Source organism: Rousettus aegyptiacus, unplaced genomic scaffold (assembly GCF_014176215.1).
Source record: "Rousettus aegyptiacus isolate mRouAeg1 unplaced genomic scaffold, mRouAeg1.p scaffold_m13_p_10, whole genome shotgun sequence".
In the NCBI taxonomy this organism is placed as follows: Eukaryota; Metazoa; Chordata; class Mammalia; order Chiroptera; family Pteropodidae; genus Rousettus; species Rousettus aegyptiacus.
The window spans coordinates 71,084,507-71,102,888 of record NW_023416285.1 but is presented as its reverse complement, the minus strand read 5'-3'; the positions used below and the strand labels follow the sequence as shown (position 1 = coordinate 71,102,888).

General features: G+C 36.3%; 1 protein-coding gene across 1 annotated transcript in view; it reads left to right on the top strand.

Annotated features, from left to right (window-relative positions):
* The first annotated feature begins 553 nt into the window (after positions 1-553).
* Positions 554-18,382, top strand: part of GRXCR1 (glutaredoxin and cysteine rich domain containing 1) — a 112,492-nt gene continuing 94,663 nt past the window's right edge. The window contains exon 1 of the mRNA XM_016127978.2: positions 554-1,432. Coding sequence (XP_015983464.1) covers positions 1,049-1,432 — 384 coding nt within the window. The 5' untranslated portion in view covers positions 554-1,048. The remainder of the gene's footprint in view (positions 1,433-18,382) is intronic.

Genomic DNA, 18,382 nt, shown 5'->3' with positions numbered 1-18,382 from the left:
GAACAAACTGAAGTGCAGGGTCAGCTGCATGCCCTCTCTGTAGGTACAGAAAGGTTCGGGTATTCACTAAAGCGTAAGTTTCAACATGGCTCTGTATCTTAAGAGATTCTTCTGGTGTCTGCCAAGGTGATAGAAAATACACCGAGCACAGCATAAGAAGGTCCCTTCTCTATGCATGGGTGATTTCGATATTATACTTATCAGTGCTGATCACCTGGATTGCTTTGGCCGATCTGGCTGGCTTGAGGGATTTTTCCATTCTTTCCTCATTGTTCCATATGTTTCCTTTCCAAATCTTTCCCTCTGTCCAAAAGAACAACATTTTCTACTAGCAGAAGTGGAAAAGTAACAAAGCAAAAGTTTTTTTTTCCATAGTGTGTTAAAAAGTTATTCTTTAGAAAAACTGCTGTGCATGAAGATGTAGGTTGAAATTCATCTTATATAATGTAGGTGAGGTCTAATGATGATTTAATGAGCACAGGTAATGATAGTTCTATGCAGAAACATACCATGTTTACTGCCCTTTTTAAAGATTGATTGTGCAGAGTGGAAGACAGAAGAAATAAGCACTGTGAGAAGAATATGACATCTCTGATCCTATATATTTGATTCTATATTTTATCTCTGGCATCCACTCTGGACAATGAACTGTAGAGGTGTATCTGTCACGAAGATCCTTTTCAACACTCACTATTGGCTTCAAAATTCAAGTCTTTCATTTCCTTGCCCACACTTATTTTCTATTTCATTGCATGCCACTTTCTTGCACTTGTCCTGTTAAAGAATCTACCATGACTATTTAATATTTAAAGCCTGGGATCATTTTGCAGGTTTTAGTTTAAAGGTAACCATAGCACACTCACACTCATTCATTATTAATAGCTGAGATGCACCTAAGTTCCTGGGAATCTTCTTTCCTTTCAATGTTAGTTTCAATGAGTGCTGCTGTCACTAGAATTAGGCTCTCATACTGCTATCTGGCAGGTGGACTAATGCAATAACAAGGGATCCAGAATTATATAAACTGTTTATATGGGTGGATGTGACCATGTTGAAAAGGGAGATGAAGCCGGAAAGTGACAGGCCACGGAAAGTCCGGTTTCGGATCGCTTCATCTCACAGTGGGCGAGTTTTGAAGGAGGTGTATGAAGATGGGCAACCATCAGGCTCTCTGGATTCTGAATGTGCCAGTATCTGTGGCATAGATGGACTAAGTGAGTCTGATGGACAACAAAATGGCCACATAGGATCAGAAAGTGATGAGCATGAGAATGACCAAGATAACTTGCTGGTGTTAGCAAGGGCCGCCAGCGAGAAGTGTTTTGGTACAAGAAGAGTCAACATTTTAAGTAAAAATGGCACAGTCAGAGGCGTCAAATACAAAGTGAGTGCTGGTCAAGCTCTATTTAACAATTTGACCAAAGTTTTACAGGTAAGTTATTGCACTTTGCTCTACCCGAACTTTGTTCCTAACTCACCCTCTCAATACCTCTCTCTTCACCGGTTTAAAGCAAGCCTCTCTTATTCATGACTCCTACATACTTCATGAGCCACTTTCCCATCTAAGATACTGTCTCAACAGCCATTGATTAAAAACAAGGTTATTATGCTAAGCAAGCTAGATTGACTTTTTAAAGCCAGATTTCAAACATTTAAGGAGTCTTTTCTTCCACTGTGCAGTGAGTGAAACAACACATCTAATAGCTAGGAAAAAAGACAGACCATATTGTTTAAGGCATCTGAGAAAAACTTATAAGTTTATTTCTGGTTTATCATCCTTAAGATACCAAGTTAGCATTTATCATTATTTGTATAGACATTTAAACCAGAAAAGTTTACTGCATTCAGTGGGGTTGGATTCAGTTGGACTGTTAAGAAGAAATAAAGGCTAACTGACTTTTCCTGTTCCTGAGGAGTTTGCAGTTTTCCTTTGAGGTTAATTTTTCCTTAAGAATTTTTACAATAGTACTTACAAAACTTATTCCTCTATAAAACTACAGACTGAAACCCAGATTTTTATAATAAAAAATTGCCCTTAAAATGTGATTGATTCTACACAGTAATATGGGAATGTATTATTCAGGTCTCGGGCCTTTGGCAATGATCTAACATTAAGATGGGTTTTTGAAGTTGCCTGGAAGCATTGGTAAATGATTTTCTGTTTAAAACAGGCATCATATTTCAGAAATGGAATTAATAACCACTATCATTAAGGTAGCAAACCAATATTTTTCATTTTAACACCATTTTATATTATTCTCAATATTTAAATAAAATGATATCTTATGATGAATTATTCAATGCCTTGGCATTATATAAAGCTGCTGGAATGGTAGGGAGAAAGGATTTTTAAGAAGATATTTGACTATTTTTCATTTCAAAGGAAGTATTTGGAAAGATCACACTATGAGAATTAAAGAAAAAAGAATTAAATGGTAAAAGCAGTTAAGATCAAAGGTTCTTTTCATATATAAGACTTACCTGTGCAGGATTTTCCAGATTAGGGATTGGAGTGGGGAACTAAAAATCAGAAACTGATGACTGTGTTTTACTATGTTGGAAACAATTTTGTATAGATTTCTAGAGATGTGACTATTAGGATGAAATCATTTTGGTGGCCTCTGTATTTTACTTAATGCAGAAATTGTTATTGCCAATGTATAGAACAAGACTCTAGGACAATTACGTTTAAAAACGATGGCATTCATTGTGATTAATTTAGCTTGTCATGATTTGAATTGGTTCATGATTTGGAGAGTTATTTACAAAACTGCTGTAATTACTATACCAAGTTTGTACTTTGATTTGAATTTGCTCACATCTCTCAAAAAACTAACTTTTGAGTAAATACCTTAAATATTCAAAACCTATAAGAGAAAAACTTTTCTTCCTTGTGGCTTTATCCTGATAATGCTATAAATTTGCAAATAAGAAATAGAGGAAATTTCAAGTAAAAATTTTAGTGTTAGATTCTGTTACAATATTTACTTGTACATTTTTCTATACATAATTCCATTGCCCCCCCCTTTTTTATAAGAAAAAAATCCAATAATGCTGTCATGTTCTAGTAATTTAACTCCATTTCCTTTACCCTCTGCATTAAGAGGAAAATAGTGGTTACTAGCAGAGGTCCTTTGAAGTCTTTGATATTTAATCTTTTATTTTTTTTATCAAGCTGGCCCTTCTTTCTTTATAATGTGAGTAAAGTAATCATCATATTGTAGGTATTCACAAATTTTGGCCATCATCATTAATTTTTTCTTCATCATCACCATCATCATCATCATCATCATCATCATCATTATGGAATGTTCTCTGATCTTTCCAGAATAAAACATAAGTTAAAGGAACTCCTACCTTGGATCAGGACTACCAACTGCACAATTTCAAAGATCTCTGTGCATCTCATTGTCTGTGTGAACAGCACCCCCTAGAGTTGTGCAATACAATCTATACAGCATTTTAATAGAGAGCTGCCTTGAATGCTTGCTGCTTGCTGAAGGATGTGTATGTCATAAGTGATGATAACTGTTTTAGGCATATGTCTTAGGATAATTTAGTATGTTCCCATAAGCATCTCACAATGCAGTAGCAGAGAAATCCCAGGGGCTAAATGTGGAAGCTACAATTTAATTATTCCCATACATAAATAGGAGACCAGATGTAACTCTCCCCTAGATCTCTTTATATTTTCCATATTGGAAAGTAAGCAACAAACTTAATGAGATGTAACTGTAAATGACAATTTCTCTCAGGGAGGGAAAAGTAAGGAGTTGTATCTTGGATATTTGATTAAGATTCCAAAGCACAGGCAATCTTATTACAGCAAGGGACTGTGACTGAAGAAACAGTCAGGTCTTTCTTCTTATTTGAAGTTATAAAATCTTAAAGCACTCAACTTGAAACTTGAGAGGAAGCCCCAAATATAAACGAAACCTTTCAAAGACCCTGTAAATCAGTTTCCCTCTCTTAGTTTCCCATTGTTATTCCTGTCTCATAAAGCATTGACATATGCCATGTAAACATTTCAATTGTGCTGAGCATGATCATTGAGATTATTTACTTAAAACATTTTTACTTCTTAGCAGTATGCATTTAAAAAGTTGTCTGTAAAGTATATTAGAGGTATTTGTCACTTAATATACCTTATGGAATTCTGGGTAATTGAGGATGTGCAATATTAAACAAGGAAGTTAAGGGTAGTGATGGACCAGGAGGCAAAGAGAGAGGGTCACTTGGATTCTCAGGGGGATTTTGTAGAGGGTGGCTTGCTGGTCCCTTGGCAAATCGTTGAAAGACCTCTAGTTGGTAGAGATTATTGCTCTTTAGTTCTAGACGCTTGACTTCAGCCTCTCTCAGAAATGACAAAAATTTAATGTTCAAGAGAGGCCAATTTAGAAATCTTAAAACCTAGAATCTAGTAATGGCTTGGAAATGTGTATTTATTATAAGCTCTTTAGGTTTTACATACATTAAAATTTGAGAATCATTGACCTAGAGCAGTTTCCTAGAGTTAATAAACATATTCCTTAATGTTCTTTATGTTTTCAATATCTAATGTGGAAAATAAAGAAGATATGTATTGATCTATGATTTCCTGAGCCAAAGATAAATAAAGATATCCTGATAGCCATGTTTCCTATTGATATTCTAATTTATCAATTAGTTGGTTTAGGGACAGGCCTAGAAATCCTGCCAGAACACCCTAATGTAGGTGTAATGTTTTTGTTATTTTAAATAAATTCTTCTGTAAGGATATTTCTATCTAGATAAATTATTTTATTCCTTATTAATGGAAAATTTTAGAAAGAAATTATTATTTTTTATTTTGTAAGGCAAAATAAATTACCTTATGCAAGACAAATTACAAAAACACTCTCATAACCTAGTTTGCATGATTAAATTTGAGATACACCTACCTTGCTTTAACAGCAACATATTTTCAAAATCTTTTAGGGTGGATCAATGATGCAGATAATTAAAGTTGTTTATATTTTTAACTTATTTTTATGGAATTACATTTCAGGCAGTAATTAAATTTCAGTCAGTAATCTTTTCTTGACCTTGTCTGCAAACTCGTATACTTTGTTGTATACTTTGTTAGAATCTTCTACTGAATTTTCCATAATTGTAATTTCTTATTTTTTTACAAATTTAAATTATTATACAGAGAAAAATAGTTACAAAGAAGGAAAATAATTACTCCACTTGCTATAATTTGGTGACTCCTTTAAGAACTCAAGCATGTATTCTCCATCTTTGTATGCATTGATGCACATCTGTGGTTAGTATGCTTATATTTATGAGTATTCTAACATTTCAAAAGATAAAATAAAAATCCTATTGCATTTGCAGAATTATTTGCATTTTGTAAAAGATTTTCACATATATTGTTTTATTTTAGTGTACCCAAAATTTTATGAAATAATCAGGAAAATTATTATAATGACTATTTTTAAATAACTGTGTCAAAGAAATCAAGTGTCTGGCCCAAAGCTAGTAACATAAGAACTCTGACGTTCTATTTTAGCTTTGTTCATTTTTAAAAGTATAATGCTGTATACAAAAACTTCTAACTTTACCTTTTGAAGTGCTATAATTCCAAATATGAAGATTTATAAGACTATATCATATTATGGAATAATCTGGTCTTTTAAAAGGTCGACAATTGGTTAGCAGATTATAAAATTCATCATTTATTTAATGTTCAATCTTCACCTAGGGAAGGTTTTTTGGCAGAGTTAAATTGCTTCTATTCAGTTTTAAGATGTATTTTCAAAATTTATTAAACTTATCTCTATATCATCATTAGATTAAATTGTCATGAGATTGCAAGGGTCACCAATAGAAGAGGATGAATTAATTATCTCAAGGAAGACTGCTGCTCAGCATTGTTTACTAACTTTAGGATGAATAATATTAATAGAGGTTTCTGGCTGTCCTTATTATTCATCTCTGGTTCACTGAATCTAGATTGGTAATAGAATCATATTCCAGTGAAAACAAGGTGATACTCTTGATAACTTCTTGGTCCTAGCAGTTTATTTGGACCACCCTGGAAAAGCAACAATGGTAACAACAATAATAGTAAACATTTATTAAGTATTTACTGAATGTCCAGAACTGTTACTATTTATGCACATAGACATAGTTATTTCTCACAGCAAATTATGAAACAGTATCATTAACCAATTAATAGTTCAATATTCTTCTCTGCGGATGAAACATTAAGTTTATCCAGAAGAATTTTTATGTAATGTTCTATCAAAATAAATATCTACTAATGGAAATATTGCCTTTTTAGCTATTAGAAAGTAGGCAAGAAACTAGGATTTTTGATACAATTCCAAATGATACAAGAAACTACATTAAGAAATTAGGTGACTTATCAGAAAAGAAGCAGGAAATAAATACCAAAATGAGTTGGTACTGCAGACATATTTTTATGTACAATTAAAGAATTGCAAACTGGTAGACCTTGGAGTCCCTGTGACCACTTTCCACATATCATCTTTTTGCTACTCTTGGTCATAGCCTTTGGCATTTATATTAATTAAGACCTCAATAAATTCTTTGAGTTGATGGATTAAGTGAAATTCTTTTAGGCAGTGGTTATTTTCCTCTTTTCTATATCTTTTGGGTTCTGAGATTTCCCACACTAGATAGGAATAGAGTTTGCATGGTGAAGTGTTAGTGGCTTGCTCTATTCAATCCTTTCCATTGTGGGTTATTTCAATATTATTTTAGTCATTCATTTAATAACCATTTACTGCCTATCTATTATGGAACAGGCACTATACTAGATAATTCGAAGAATAAAACCTAATTTCTGCCTTTGTGGAATGTTCAGTAGTGTATTGCGAATGGTTGTGTAAAGTGATTTCTGGTAGAATTCAGATATAAAACTTGATTTTGTTCCTCATCACCATAGGATTCTTCCTGTTTATTTTTTTTCTTGTTGGCCTAACATACTTAGCTGCTATGTTTTTCTAATGCTTGTATTTTTCCCTTTTTAGTCTTTCTCTTATTAGACCATAATTTTATTGCATCCCTTTCTTCAATTTCTCTTGCTCTCTTTCTATTCTAATTCTGTCTCCAGGCCCAATAACTGAAGAATAATCTTTATAATTAGTGAGTTATCTTGATCCTACAAGTCTCCAGATATCAATAATGGTGACCTCGACCATGGGCACAGACTTATCCAAGTTGCATAAATTTTATTAAAACTTTCTCTCTTTAGTTCAATTAATATCTAATTTGGAATATCACTCATTCTCCCCTATTCATAAGACGCTTGCATCATCACAACATTTTAATTTGTGGGAGCTTGCTTTTAATTGTTTGAAGCTTAATCCTATGAATTTATCTGAAGTCTGACTTTAGAACAACATGCTAAGCAAGACTACAGATTCCACCAAAATGACTTGGAACTGCTTAATGAACTCTTATTGGCAGCCTGTCATTACCACATAAACAGAGAATTCGCACCTGATGTTTCCAAACAATATAACTACAGGACTAGACAAGCATCCTTTGGGTAGTCTGATCATGCTTGCAGAGTTTCCAATATTTTCTCTGAAACTCAGTATTTTGAATTTTCATAAAAGCAATATAAATATTTAATAGTCTATAAATTGATACACTATAAAAATATTTCAGTTGTGCAATCATTGTTGTCTGGAAGAAATTGAAAATTGTAAACAAAATAGAAATTTAAAAAATTATAAACAATAAAATGTCACGAAGAAATTTTTGGTTAAGGGAATTTTATTTACATATACAAATCCATTCAACTTGTGATCTCTTTGATCTATTTTATTTTTCTAATAATTCATTATCTCACCTAATTGCTGACAAATTATTTATGTCTTAGGACATTCCATTAGAAGGAAAGATATACATTTTATTCATGTAACTCTACTGCACTGTTAATAGAAAAATTATAGAAGTAGTCTTTATTTTATTGATTCTTAAACAACAAAATTACATCATGAAAAAATTGTGTGTGCGTTTTTTTTTCTGGATCTTTTATGTAAGTAGTGGTATGGAATTAAAGATCTCTATTATATAAAAACTCTGCAAGCTTGACTAGTGCATAAAGTAAAGTAGTGAAAGTTAAGGTATTGATTTGGAAGAGATAGCTTTTGTTAGAAAAGAAGGCACTGAGGAATTATGCTCTAACAAGTCAGTGGAAAGAGAACAGAGATAAAATCAGAGTACCAAACCATTGGATGGGCTGTTATTTTAGGGGAATTTGGTAGGTCTAGAGATTGAGGGTAGGGGCTTCATGGATTAGAGTGTGGGCAGCATGGAGAAGCTGCAGGCAACCCTGCTCACTAGTGCCTCAGAACCAGCCCATGCTGTCAGAGCAGCTATCCTGACCTGTACATTACCTTTGGTGTACAGCCAGGTTCATGTCCTCTTATGGCTGTCTCATGAGCACTTTCTTTTGACAGCTACTACCACATTCCTTGTGGAGCATCTGGCAGAAGTGATGCCCTTTTATATCCCAAGATTCTGCTGAACTCCATCCAAACTGTTCCAAGAAAACACTCCTTTTTCGGTGACACAAGATTCATGATTTTTTTCCAGAAATAATAAAGCAGGGACTTTGGTGTCCATATTAATCATGCTGATTATGTGAAAAATAAAGCCTGCAGTATCCCTATTCAGGAATGATTGAACAATGATAATTACTAACCTAGTGTATATGTTTCCCGTTGTTATTTAAACAATTTGCCACAAACTCAGGACTTAAAACAAATTTATTACTGCCGGAGGCCAGCTCCAGCCAAGGCCAGGGCTGAAGGAAACATGGAGTCAGTGAAGGAAAAATGGCAAGGAGAGAGCCTTGGTGCAAGGCAGTTTTATTTTTATCACACCAAAATGTAGAGGTACAGGGGTTTTAAGCCACAAATCCCATTCTTCATTCTGTCTAAACACAAAGGTCTATTTTTCTTCTATTCATTACCTGTCGACCAATAGATTGGGTGTGCAAGCGGGGGTACAGAAGCAGAAAGCTTATTGTTAGAATGTTATGTTCCTATGGGTGACAGCCCATGTTCCCATGGGCATAGCCATGTTCCCATGGACATAGCCACAAACTTATATTTAATATTTAACTTATAATGTTTTTCATTTTCTTACCCTTATGAGCCATCATATTACTTTCCTGTGGTTAATGTGTGAAGCAAAGCAGAGCAAAGTGAGAAATAGACTTTTTCCTCTTATGTCTCATAATCATAAAGGCAGTATTTACATTTTATGTTCCTATAATGTTGATTTAGCTGTCTCCTAAGACTATTATGCTGATCCTTGGTAAGGAGGCAACTAGGAGGGCCCTGCCTGGCGAGTCTCATCATAAGAGATAGATCATAATATCACACTTATTTCTCGTTTACATCTACCATTCTATATAGGTTCCTGTATAAGGTAAAGTAGGTAAGGGAGAGGGGGATAATTTTCCCATAGACTTCTTTCTCAGAGGGGGGCCTTCCACTTAAGTGTTGACACAATGGCTTGCTCAGGAAACAAATCTTGTTTTCTCCTTTGATCAAGTTGTTTGATTAATTTCTTATTTCTTGTATTTCTTTGTGCTCCATTCTCGGAAAAGTTGCCTTTCCCTCTAACACTCCCCTCCACTCCCAAGGACGGAACAGTAATCAAAAGCAATGCGTAAATTCCCAATATAGACAATACAGAGGAAAGCGACAAGCACAGATGACTCTAGCATCACTTGCTTTGCAAGAGACACTTCACTCCGGCTATGACTGTGTCAAACAGCTTGAGGTCTGTGGCCTGAGGCATATTACCTTACAGTTTTAGAGGTCAGAAGTCTGAAATGAGACTTATGGGGCTAAAATTAAAGTTTTAACAGGGCAATGTACTCTCTGGAGGTTTTATGAAAGAATCTGTTTTTTGCCTTTTCCAGCTTTTAGAGGCTGCCTGCATGTCTTGGTTCATGGTCCTGCATCATCACTCTGACCTTTGCTTTCATTGTTACATATTCTTCTCTAATTCTCCTGCCTCCCCCTTTCCCTTTTAAAGACCTTTATGATTACATTGGGCCCACTGGATAATCCAGAAAAATCTTTCAGCCTCAAGATCCTTAATGCAGTCATGTCTGCAAAGTCACTTTTACCATGTAAGGTAATATATTCATAGGTGTGGGGATTAAAATATAGACATTTTTAGGTGCTATTAGTCTGCCTACCATACTGGTAGGTATGGTAAGCTTATTTTGTTTACAAGAAAACTAAACTAAGGCTCTGAAGTAAATAAATTATTGGCTATATTTTTTCATCCTCCTGCAGTAGCATCATACATAGATGCCCTTTTGCCATGGCCATCTGAGGATAGGAGCACACTTCTACAGCCCTTGACTTTATTCTTGGCCACATGACTTCCTGTGAACAATGAGATAGTAATAGATGTGGCATATGCAGAGGCTTGAAATGTGCTTGTATGGTTAGATTTGCCTTCTTGCACTCCTTCCATTAACAAAAGAAGGGCATGTTACAGAAGGCTAGCCAGTCCCAGAAAAGTGAGAGACACAAAGAACAGAACTGGACCCACTGACAGTTTGAAGCCAAGCCCTGAATAGCTTAGCTTAGATCAGTTGATGGCCACCTAACCCTCAGACTCACGAGTGAGCAATCAATGCTTAATGTTGTATTTCACTCAGTTTGAGGTGGTTTGTTAAGCAGCAGAAGAAAACTGAAACTGGTGCAAGCTCAAAACTATTGAGTACCTTGCTCAAAGTCACATGATGGTAAGTGATAAAAGTATCAGATTGTTAGACTCTAAAGCTTGAGTTCTTATTCACTAAGCAACTAGTGACCAAACAATCATCCACTGCCCAAGTTTTCTCTACAATCTTTCTGCCAAGTTCTTGTCTAGATTTGATGGAGATTCCTAGAGGCAAGAAATTCAGGGCCATTGGCAGGACAAGATTTCAAATCTTCTCACCATCTTATAGATATTGAACCTACTGAGTGATTAAACTAGGATAGAGTGAAGGCCACCTTTCATTAACTTCTAAGAATGTAGCTTAAGATTAAGTTAATATTGTTGGTGGCCACATCACAGTGTTGCAATGTTGGCTTGTTTATTCATTTAAACATATTTTACCCATTTAAACATTTAAACATCTCATTTAAAGGTTCATGAAGTTAAAAATTTTAGTCTTGTAAAACATCTATTTTTTGATTTAATATAATACTGTTAGTTTCTTTCTTGCATTTACAAACAGGACTCTACATTCAACAAAACTTCATTTTATTGTGTTATTCTAGGCTGTCAAGACATTTTTAACTCCTCTCCTCATTAGTTGTGGTCTGCAAGATATATAGGCTTACGAGGGACCAGAAAACCTAAGACTAGTACTGGTTTAAGGATCTTAGTGGATCCATCTTTACTGCTGCCCCCTCTACCCTTTGAAGCTACAGGCAGCCCATGAGGCCCTTCGCATCACATAATTCCTTTCCCAGGATGCCCAACTTTTACTTCTTTCAGCTCTTCAAATGACTCAGTATCATCACCTTTATGTTCAGATTCTTGAAAATAGGTCTATCAGTTATTCCCAAGGACAAGAGATCATAGTAATCAAAGACCCGCTTTTCTTTGTGAGAGAAAGAAGGGACAAATATAATTCTCTAACAGCATCTTAAATGATTTTTGTGCTTGCTTTCCCCATATTAATGGGTAAGAGTATTATTCTCTAGAGTAAAATGGCCTGGTTTCGATGCAGAGTTTGCCATTTCCTATTTGGGTATTCTGGGGAAATTTACCTAAGTTCTGTAAACTCCAGTTTTTTCACTGGTAAAGTGAGGATAATGATAGTGACTATTCCCTATTAAATAAGTGAACTATTATGTATAAAGCATTTTGCACAATACCTGGTACATTGTAAGGGCTCAATAAATACTGTTATTATTTTTATTATTCATCCCCCAAATTATAAATTAATTATTGCTAAGAACTTTGTTAGACGATGAGCATGTAGAGATTAATAAGCATGATTTCTGTCCTCAGAGAAACTAAATTCTTTCTTATGAGGGAAACAAACTCATAGTTACTGTAAAATATGATAAATACTTAGGAACTTACCAGGGGATAAAGAAAGGATATCTTATAGAGATCCTGTTCCTCCTCATATAACATCTTTAAAACTAGAGCTGTGTGGAGAGACCTGGCTCACTCCTTAAAAAGCCTCATGGTACTGTGAGCTTTACTGGTGGAACTCACTTCCCTTTGAGAAATCTCAGCTGCTGCTTCTAATAGCCCCTGCCATACAAACCTGCTTTCTCGAGGCTAATTCCTCTGTAAGAGATCCTGTCTTGGCTCCTGCGCATAGCTTGGCCTTTTCCTTGGATTCTCTAGTTTTACCCTCCCATGGCTACTCATTTGTCAGCCTGGCTCTGCTGCACTTGGCTTCATACCTGTGAGTTCAGCCAGCCACCCACGCGCCTTGTGTCTGTGCATCCTCTACAACACCTGTCATCCTGAAAGCCCGGCCTGCTCCTTCTGGATAGACACAGACCCTGTCTCTTCTTTAGCAATAGCCTGGATTGATTTGTAATACTTTTCAACATGAATCCAGGTAAAATTATTTGTATCTATAAGAGACGTGCTCTGCTATTAGCCATGGAGTGGACTACTAGACATGGCTTAAAATGCACAGTTACATTTATTATATCATTTAAGAAGTTTAGAAGAGGCTGTTGCTGAAGTTATTTAGTGGTTTGGTAATGTGATAAACGATCCATTTCCTGTTGTTCTGCTCTTACTCTTACCTTGTTTGTGATGTTCGTTCATGGATTAAAGATGGCTGCCATAGCTTAAAGCCAGGGCAGAATCACAAACGGAAGGGGAAGGGTGGTAAAGAGGACTTTCTTAGTAGGTGTGCCTCTTCTATTAGAAAGGTAAAGAGAATTCCAGAATCTTTCCAGAAGCATTTTTGTACATTTCATTGGCCAGAATAGGGTCTTATTATATAATAAGAGGCTGGGAATGTGAGTTTATGGTATTCCCTCTATGGTAGAAGAGAGCTTGGAGCATGGAGTTGAAAACATCTCCTGGACCAGTAAGTAACAGCACCTGCCCCACCATTTTTCAAAAACTTTGATAAGACTTAGTTTTTATTTTATGCAATTTAGCTCATATTGAATTAGGCTTCTTGAATTACAAAACCGCTTTAATAGTGATCTTATTTCATGATCTGTGTACATTTATTTTGCCTGTCCTTTTTTTCCCCCTGTCTTTCCAGGTTTGCTTTTTCTTCTTATTTTTTTTTTTTTTCAGTGTTCATTCCTTTTGATTTCTGGTTGCTATCTATATTTTTTCAAGCCTAAAGCCTTTTACCTGGTGGATTTAATTGCTCTAACACTAGAACTTCAGGACCATCAAGTAACATTATGGATGCTAAACAATTTATTATTAACTAGCAGTAGTGAAGGTGTTAGTATATTAGTTATCTACTATATTTGTAATGGGGTGCTCTGTAATTTTAAAAAGATGGACGCCACATTTGACCTAAGCTGAGCAATCTAAAACAGAAAGGAATTTCCCCAGAACAGTGTGCATTGCTTTGATTTTTCCCTCCTGCTTTAAATCAGAAACAAAATAAAACACAAAACACCATGACTGCAGAGTCCCAGCAATCATTCCCACACCCCCTTCCTTCATTCCTCCCCTTGGAAGCCAATCACCTCAGGGGCTCCACAGTCAGCAGGGTGGAACTCATTTCGCATTTGAGAACAATGATAGAAAAGCTCTCTGCATGCAGAGTAGGGCAGACTCTCTCTCAACAAGCCTTTTAACAATGCTGCTCAGGTTTTCCCAATTCCACTAGTCAAAAACAAGCTTTTAAAAAAATTGTTTAAAAGAATATAATTAGTAACAAGAGCAGCTCTTTATTGAATACCTACATGCCACAGAAATTATTTTAGGTGCTTTTCTTATAATATTGTTTCTTTAATCCTCAGAGCAAATTTGCAAGGTGGATATTAACTTGTTTTACATTATATGAGCTGATAATATCCTAATTTGATATAAAGGATCATATAAAAACATTTGTCCCCAAATATTTTAGAGTTCATTTTGATCTGCCACATGAAATTTTTCCTATTATTTTTTCTATTTTCCTACTCTAGAGATCTCCATTGTCTTAAATGTCATTCCCTAGAAATAACCTAATATTAGCTTCTTGTGTAGTGATTTATTAAGAGAGCATTCTTAGAAAAAATGGAGAGAAAGAAGCAGATTAGGGCAAGGAAAGAAAGCAAGGGAGTAATCTTGGCTATACACCAGTTTCAGCATGGACACTTACAATACAAATTGCATCATGGATTTGATCCCACCTTGCAGCAAGGAGCTGGCATTTTGTATGCCCGTGTCGGTCTGTCATTGGCCATTGGCTCTTTGTGCACATGCACGTGTGCCTATCTGTGTCAAGGCATCACCTACTGAGCCATTTACTGATAAAAAGGGGAAGTGTGACCTTTAGCAGCCAATATTTACAGTAGCTGGGGGTGGGTCAATCAGCATAGTGAAAGAAGTCTAAGAACATCATCTACTACAGTTCTCATCTTACACTATTCAGAATTAGTTGCTTCTTTTCTTAAATTTATTCCATTCACACATAGCCTTGCCACAGTTACTGAGGGAATTAGTGGGATGAATTATAGCCCCCATCCTGGAGTTGGTTATGATGTAATAACTGACATTTATTTTTTCCCTCTTTTACTGTCCATTTTACATGCCCCTTCTCTTAGCTAGCATTTCTACTTATCTAGGTGGCTTGTATGATTTTCAGTCCCTGGAGAATCTGAGCCTCTTATTGCTATGTCCTTATTAGTTTGCTGTACTTGACTATTTACTTTGAAAACCAAGTGAATACCAGGAGAAGCACCTTAAGGCCAAACATATTTTCACCTGCCCCTAATGTATAGCAGCAGTTCTACTTTCTTGAGAAAAACAAAGTCAATTACTCCTGCCAGCATGGAGTTACCATGTCAGCTAGATTATCATGATGAGTCCAAGGTAACCAGATGTCAAATGTGGCTTCAAGTTTAGTGGGCTTCTTACCATGCTGATTGGTGTAAGGATTCTCTTTTGTAACCAATGACTTAGACTAATAATGCCTAAATTTGCAGTGATGAAAAGCACAATTTGCCCAGGTGGGTGACTGGCAGTGATGGTAAATAGGATCATTCCTACATCTCCTCAATGATTCCTTAATCCATAAATTCTAACTACTGATAATACAGCTCCAAATAATGACCATTAGTTTAAGGGGTTGACCTTAAACAAATAGACAGCTAGCTAGTTCTCCAGCAAAATGGGTTTATTTGGAAATAACAAAGAATTGTAATTTGGGACATGTGGTCCAATCACAAACTAGGTTCAAGTCCAGAGAACAAAGAAGAGGAATATTCTTTTACAGAAGAAAGAAGGAGTTTAGAAATACTATTGTAAACAAAGAGTCCATTGGAAGAAACAGAGTTCAAAGTGTTGTGGCTTTTCATTGGCCGAGTTGTAACAGTCTTTCTTTGGCTGAGCGGTTGCTGGGGAGAATACCCTTTTTCTTCCTGCTGGAGTAGTAGGGTAGAAAAACATCTTTCTGTTGGAGGTGGAAATTATGTCTCTTCTTGTTTGGGCTAACTGACATCAAATGGTCCGGTATGAGAACGCCCTCTATGAGCCCTCTCAACTGTAATAAATGAGGTTTCTGTTTGTTAATCTTTTCAAAAGAAGTGGCGTCCTGAAGAATTATGCCTTTTCCAATCAGGGTATCATCCCCAAGCTGATGCATCAACTATGCCTTCAAGATGCTACTCTACAGCTCTATTGGGTTCAGGTTCTGGATGGTGTGGTATATGGTAGGTACTCCTTTCTGTTTGAGTAGCTTACGTGAGCCCTCTGAACCTGTTTGAGCCTGATCGTAAATAAATCATTTTTATTTTATGATGAAGCTACGAGCTCTACCTGACTTTATGACTTTGTGGATATGATAGTATATATCCATAAAGGAGTATACATTCAGTGTAGTTCTGATTGCCTGGTAGGGTATATGCTCAATTTCTGTCAAGGCCTAGGCCATGCCTGAAGCTGATTTTCAAATACTATATAGCTTTCCTGCATGTAGCATGATCCAGAGTCCTAGGGGTTGGCCTTGTCTTTTCTACTGAGGCTCACTAGAGATTCAACAATACCGTTCTCCACCACAGATAACTCATTTGTAACATGAGATCTACTGTATTGTAAGAAGCACACTTCAGGGCTACTTGTACCTCAGCCTGCAGCTGTTGTAAAGCCCTTCTTTTTGTGAGCCCTACTCAAAACTAGCAACCTCAGTGCCACTTGATAAATGGATATATTTCCTCTAAAACCTGAAGAGGTTCACCACTGTGCTTCTTTCTTAGAGGTGGAATTTTCAAAATACAATAGTCTTTTCCTTATGAGGGGAAGTTCCAGCATGCTCCGGTTCACCAGACTCCTAAATAATTCACCAGGAGTTGCAGGTTCTTGGATCTTTGTGGGGTTTATTTCCCACACATCGGAGCAGATGTGTCTCATATCTGTATACTTAGTATTTTTTTCTCATCAAGTCTGAAGATGAGTTATTGATACTGGTATACCAGTATCAATCTCCTGGATGAAGTGGCTTCCATTAATCTGAGGTTTAGTAGCCACCACTCACAACAGCCAAAGATAAAGGACTGACCTGGAATAAAGGAAGGGAAGAGCAGGGACACACACCACAAAATCCACTAAACCTTGTAAATATAAAATGACATTATCTGGAGATAATGGAGGAGTGGTGGTGAGGAAGGGATCAAAATTCAGGATACTAGAGTCTCTCATTAAAATGTCACATGGAAAAATGATGAATGGCAGTTTCATTTTGATGGAGAGAAGAAAGGAGAGCATAGTTTGCCGGAATTCTGAGTAGCCAGGGGCCTTTGTTATAGGAAGTAGCAGTGGTGTGATAGAGAGAGGATTGCTAAGTATTCAGAAATTTGTGAGACAGTTATTAAATCTTGGCAGTTTGAAATTGGCCATGGTGGGAGTATTCCCAGCACAGAAATCAACGAATACTACAAATTAGTATTTGTGCTTTTTATTCTCCTTGAGAATAGTTTACCAGCACACTACTGCTACTAAAAAGTTCCTGAAAAGAACATCAGAACAGGAAAAGATGAAGAGTCCTTAATAATTTATCCTGGACCCAGAGCTAGCTGCTTCTTATTTTCCTTTTCCAATAATACAATCAGAACGTGCCATCTGGTTAGCCATTTTTTAAAGTCATTACTGTTATTTCTTTCATTAAAAAATTCATTTATGTCCTGGGTTTAGTTAGTAATTTTATGATGCCATAGACATGAAGAAACTCTTCCTATTACATTTTCCAGCCTCCAGGCTTGCCTTCAGCAATTCTTTCCTCCAACTGAAAAGCTAATGATATTACTCTCCTGCTAAAAACAAACCAATGGTTCTCTGTAACATTTACATGTAAAAATCAAACTTTTGAGTCTGGTCTGTGAGCTGAGTTTCTCTCAAAAGCCAAATGTGAAATAAAGATGTGGGTACAGGTAGTTTCATGGGGAGGTAATCTCAGGGCTGGAGGGAGAATTGGAGGAATGTGGGAGAGGAAAGAAGATAAAGGCAATACAAAGGTGCATTGATTACTGCCATGGGCAATTAGGGTTCTTTTCATCCTGGATCCTGCTGGAGCCTTTGGAGGAGTATCCAGAATGCTTTTCAGAATCCACACCATCCAGCAACAACCAGGAGAAACACTTAAGGTGAGAGTTGTCCTAAAAGATCTATAGTCTCCCTCCCTCCTTATGCTTCTGAGCTACGTACAATAAGAGCGGAGTGTGTTGTCTTCTTCCAGTGCCCCACACTGAGATGCTGGAGAGAATCCAGGGCAGAAAGCAAAAGATGGCACAAATAGTGTATTTCTGATGGCACAAATAGTGTATTTCTGATCGCACAAATAGTGTAGTGTAGTTCTATCACTACAAAGTGACTGGAAGCTGTGATATTTCTTAAAGCTGTGATTGTGAGGCAGAACACAAGAGACAGCTGACCCACATGACATGTGAAGCTCTCCATGATTTTCCGTTTTACTCTTTCAGTCTTATCCGTGGATGTGTTCTCCCTTGTAGCCTATACATACCAATATAGCAATCCTAACCATACTTTGCCATGTTATATAACCCGATTATTATTATTTTTTTTGCACATGCTGCTTTCTCATCTTGAAATGCTAATACTTTCTTCCTTAGTTAACTCAATTTTATAAACTAACTTTAGATGTGACTCTTTGCTAGAAGCTTCCATGCTTCCCCGCAATTAGTTTAAATCCCTTGATGCT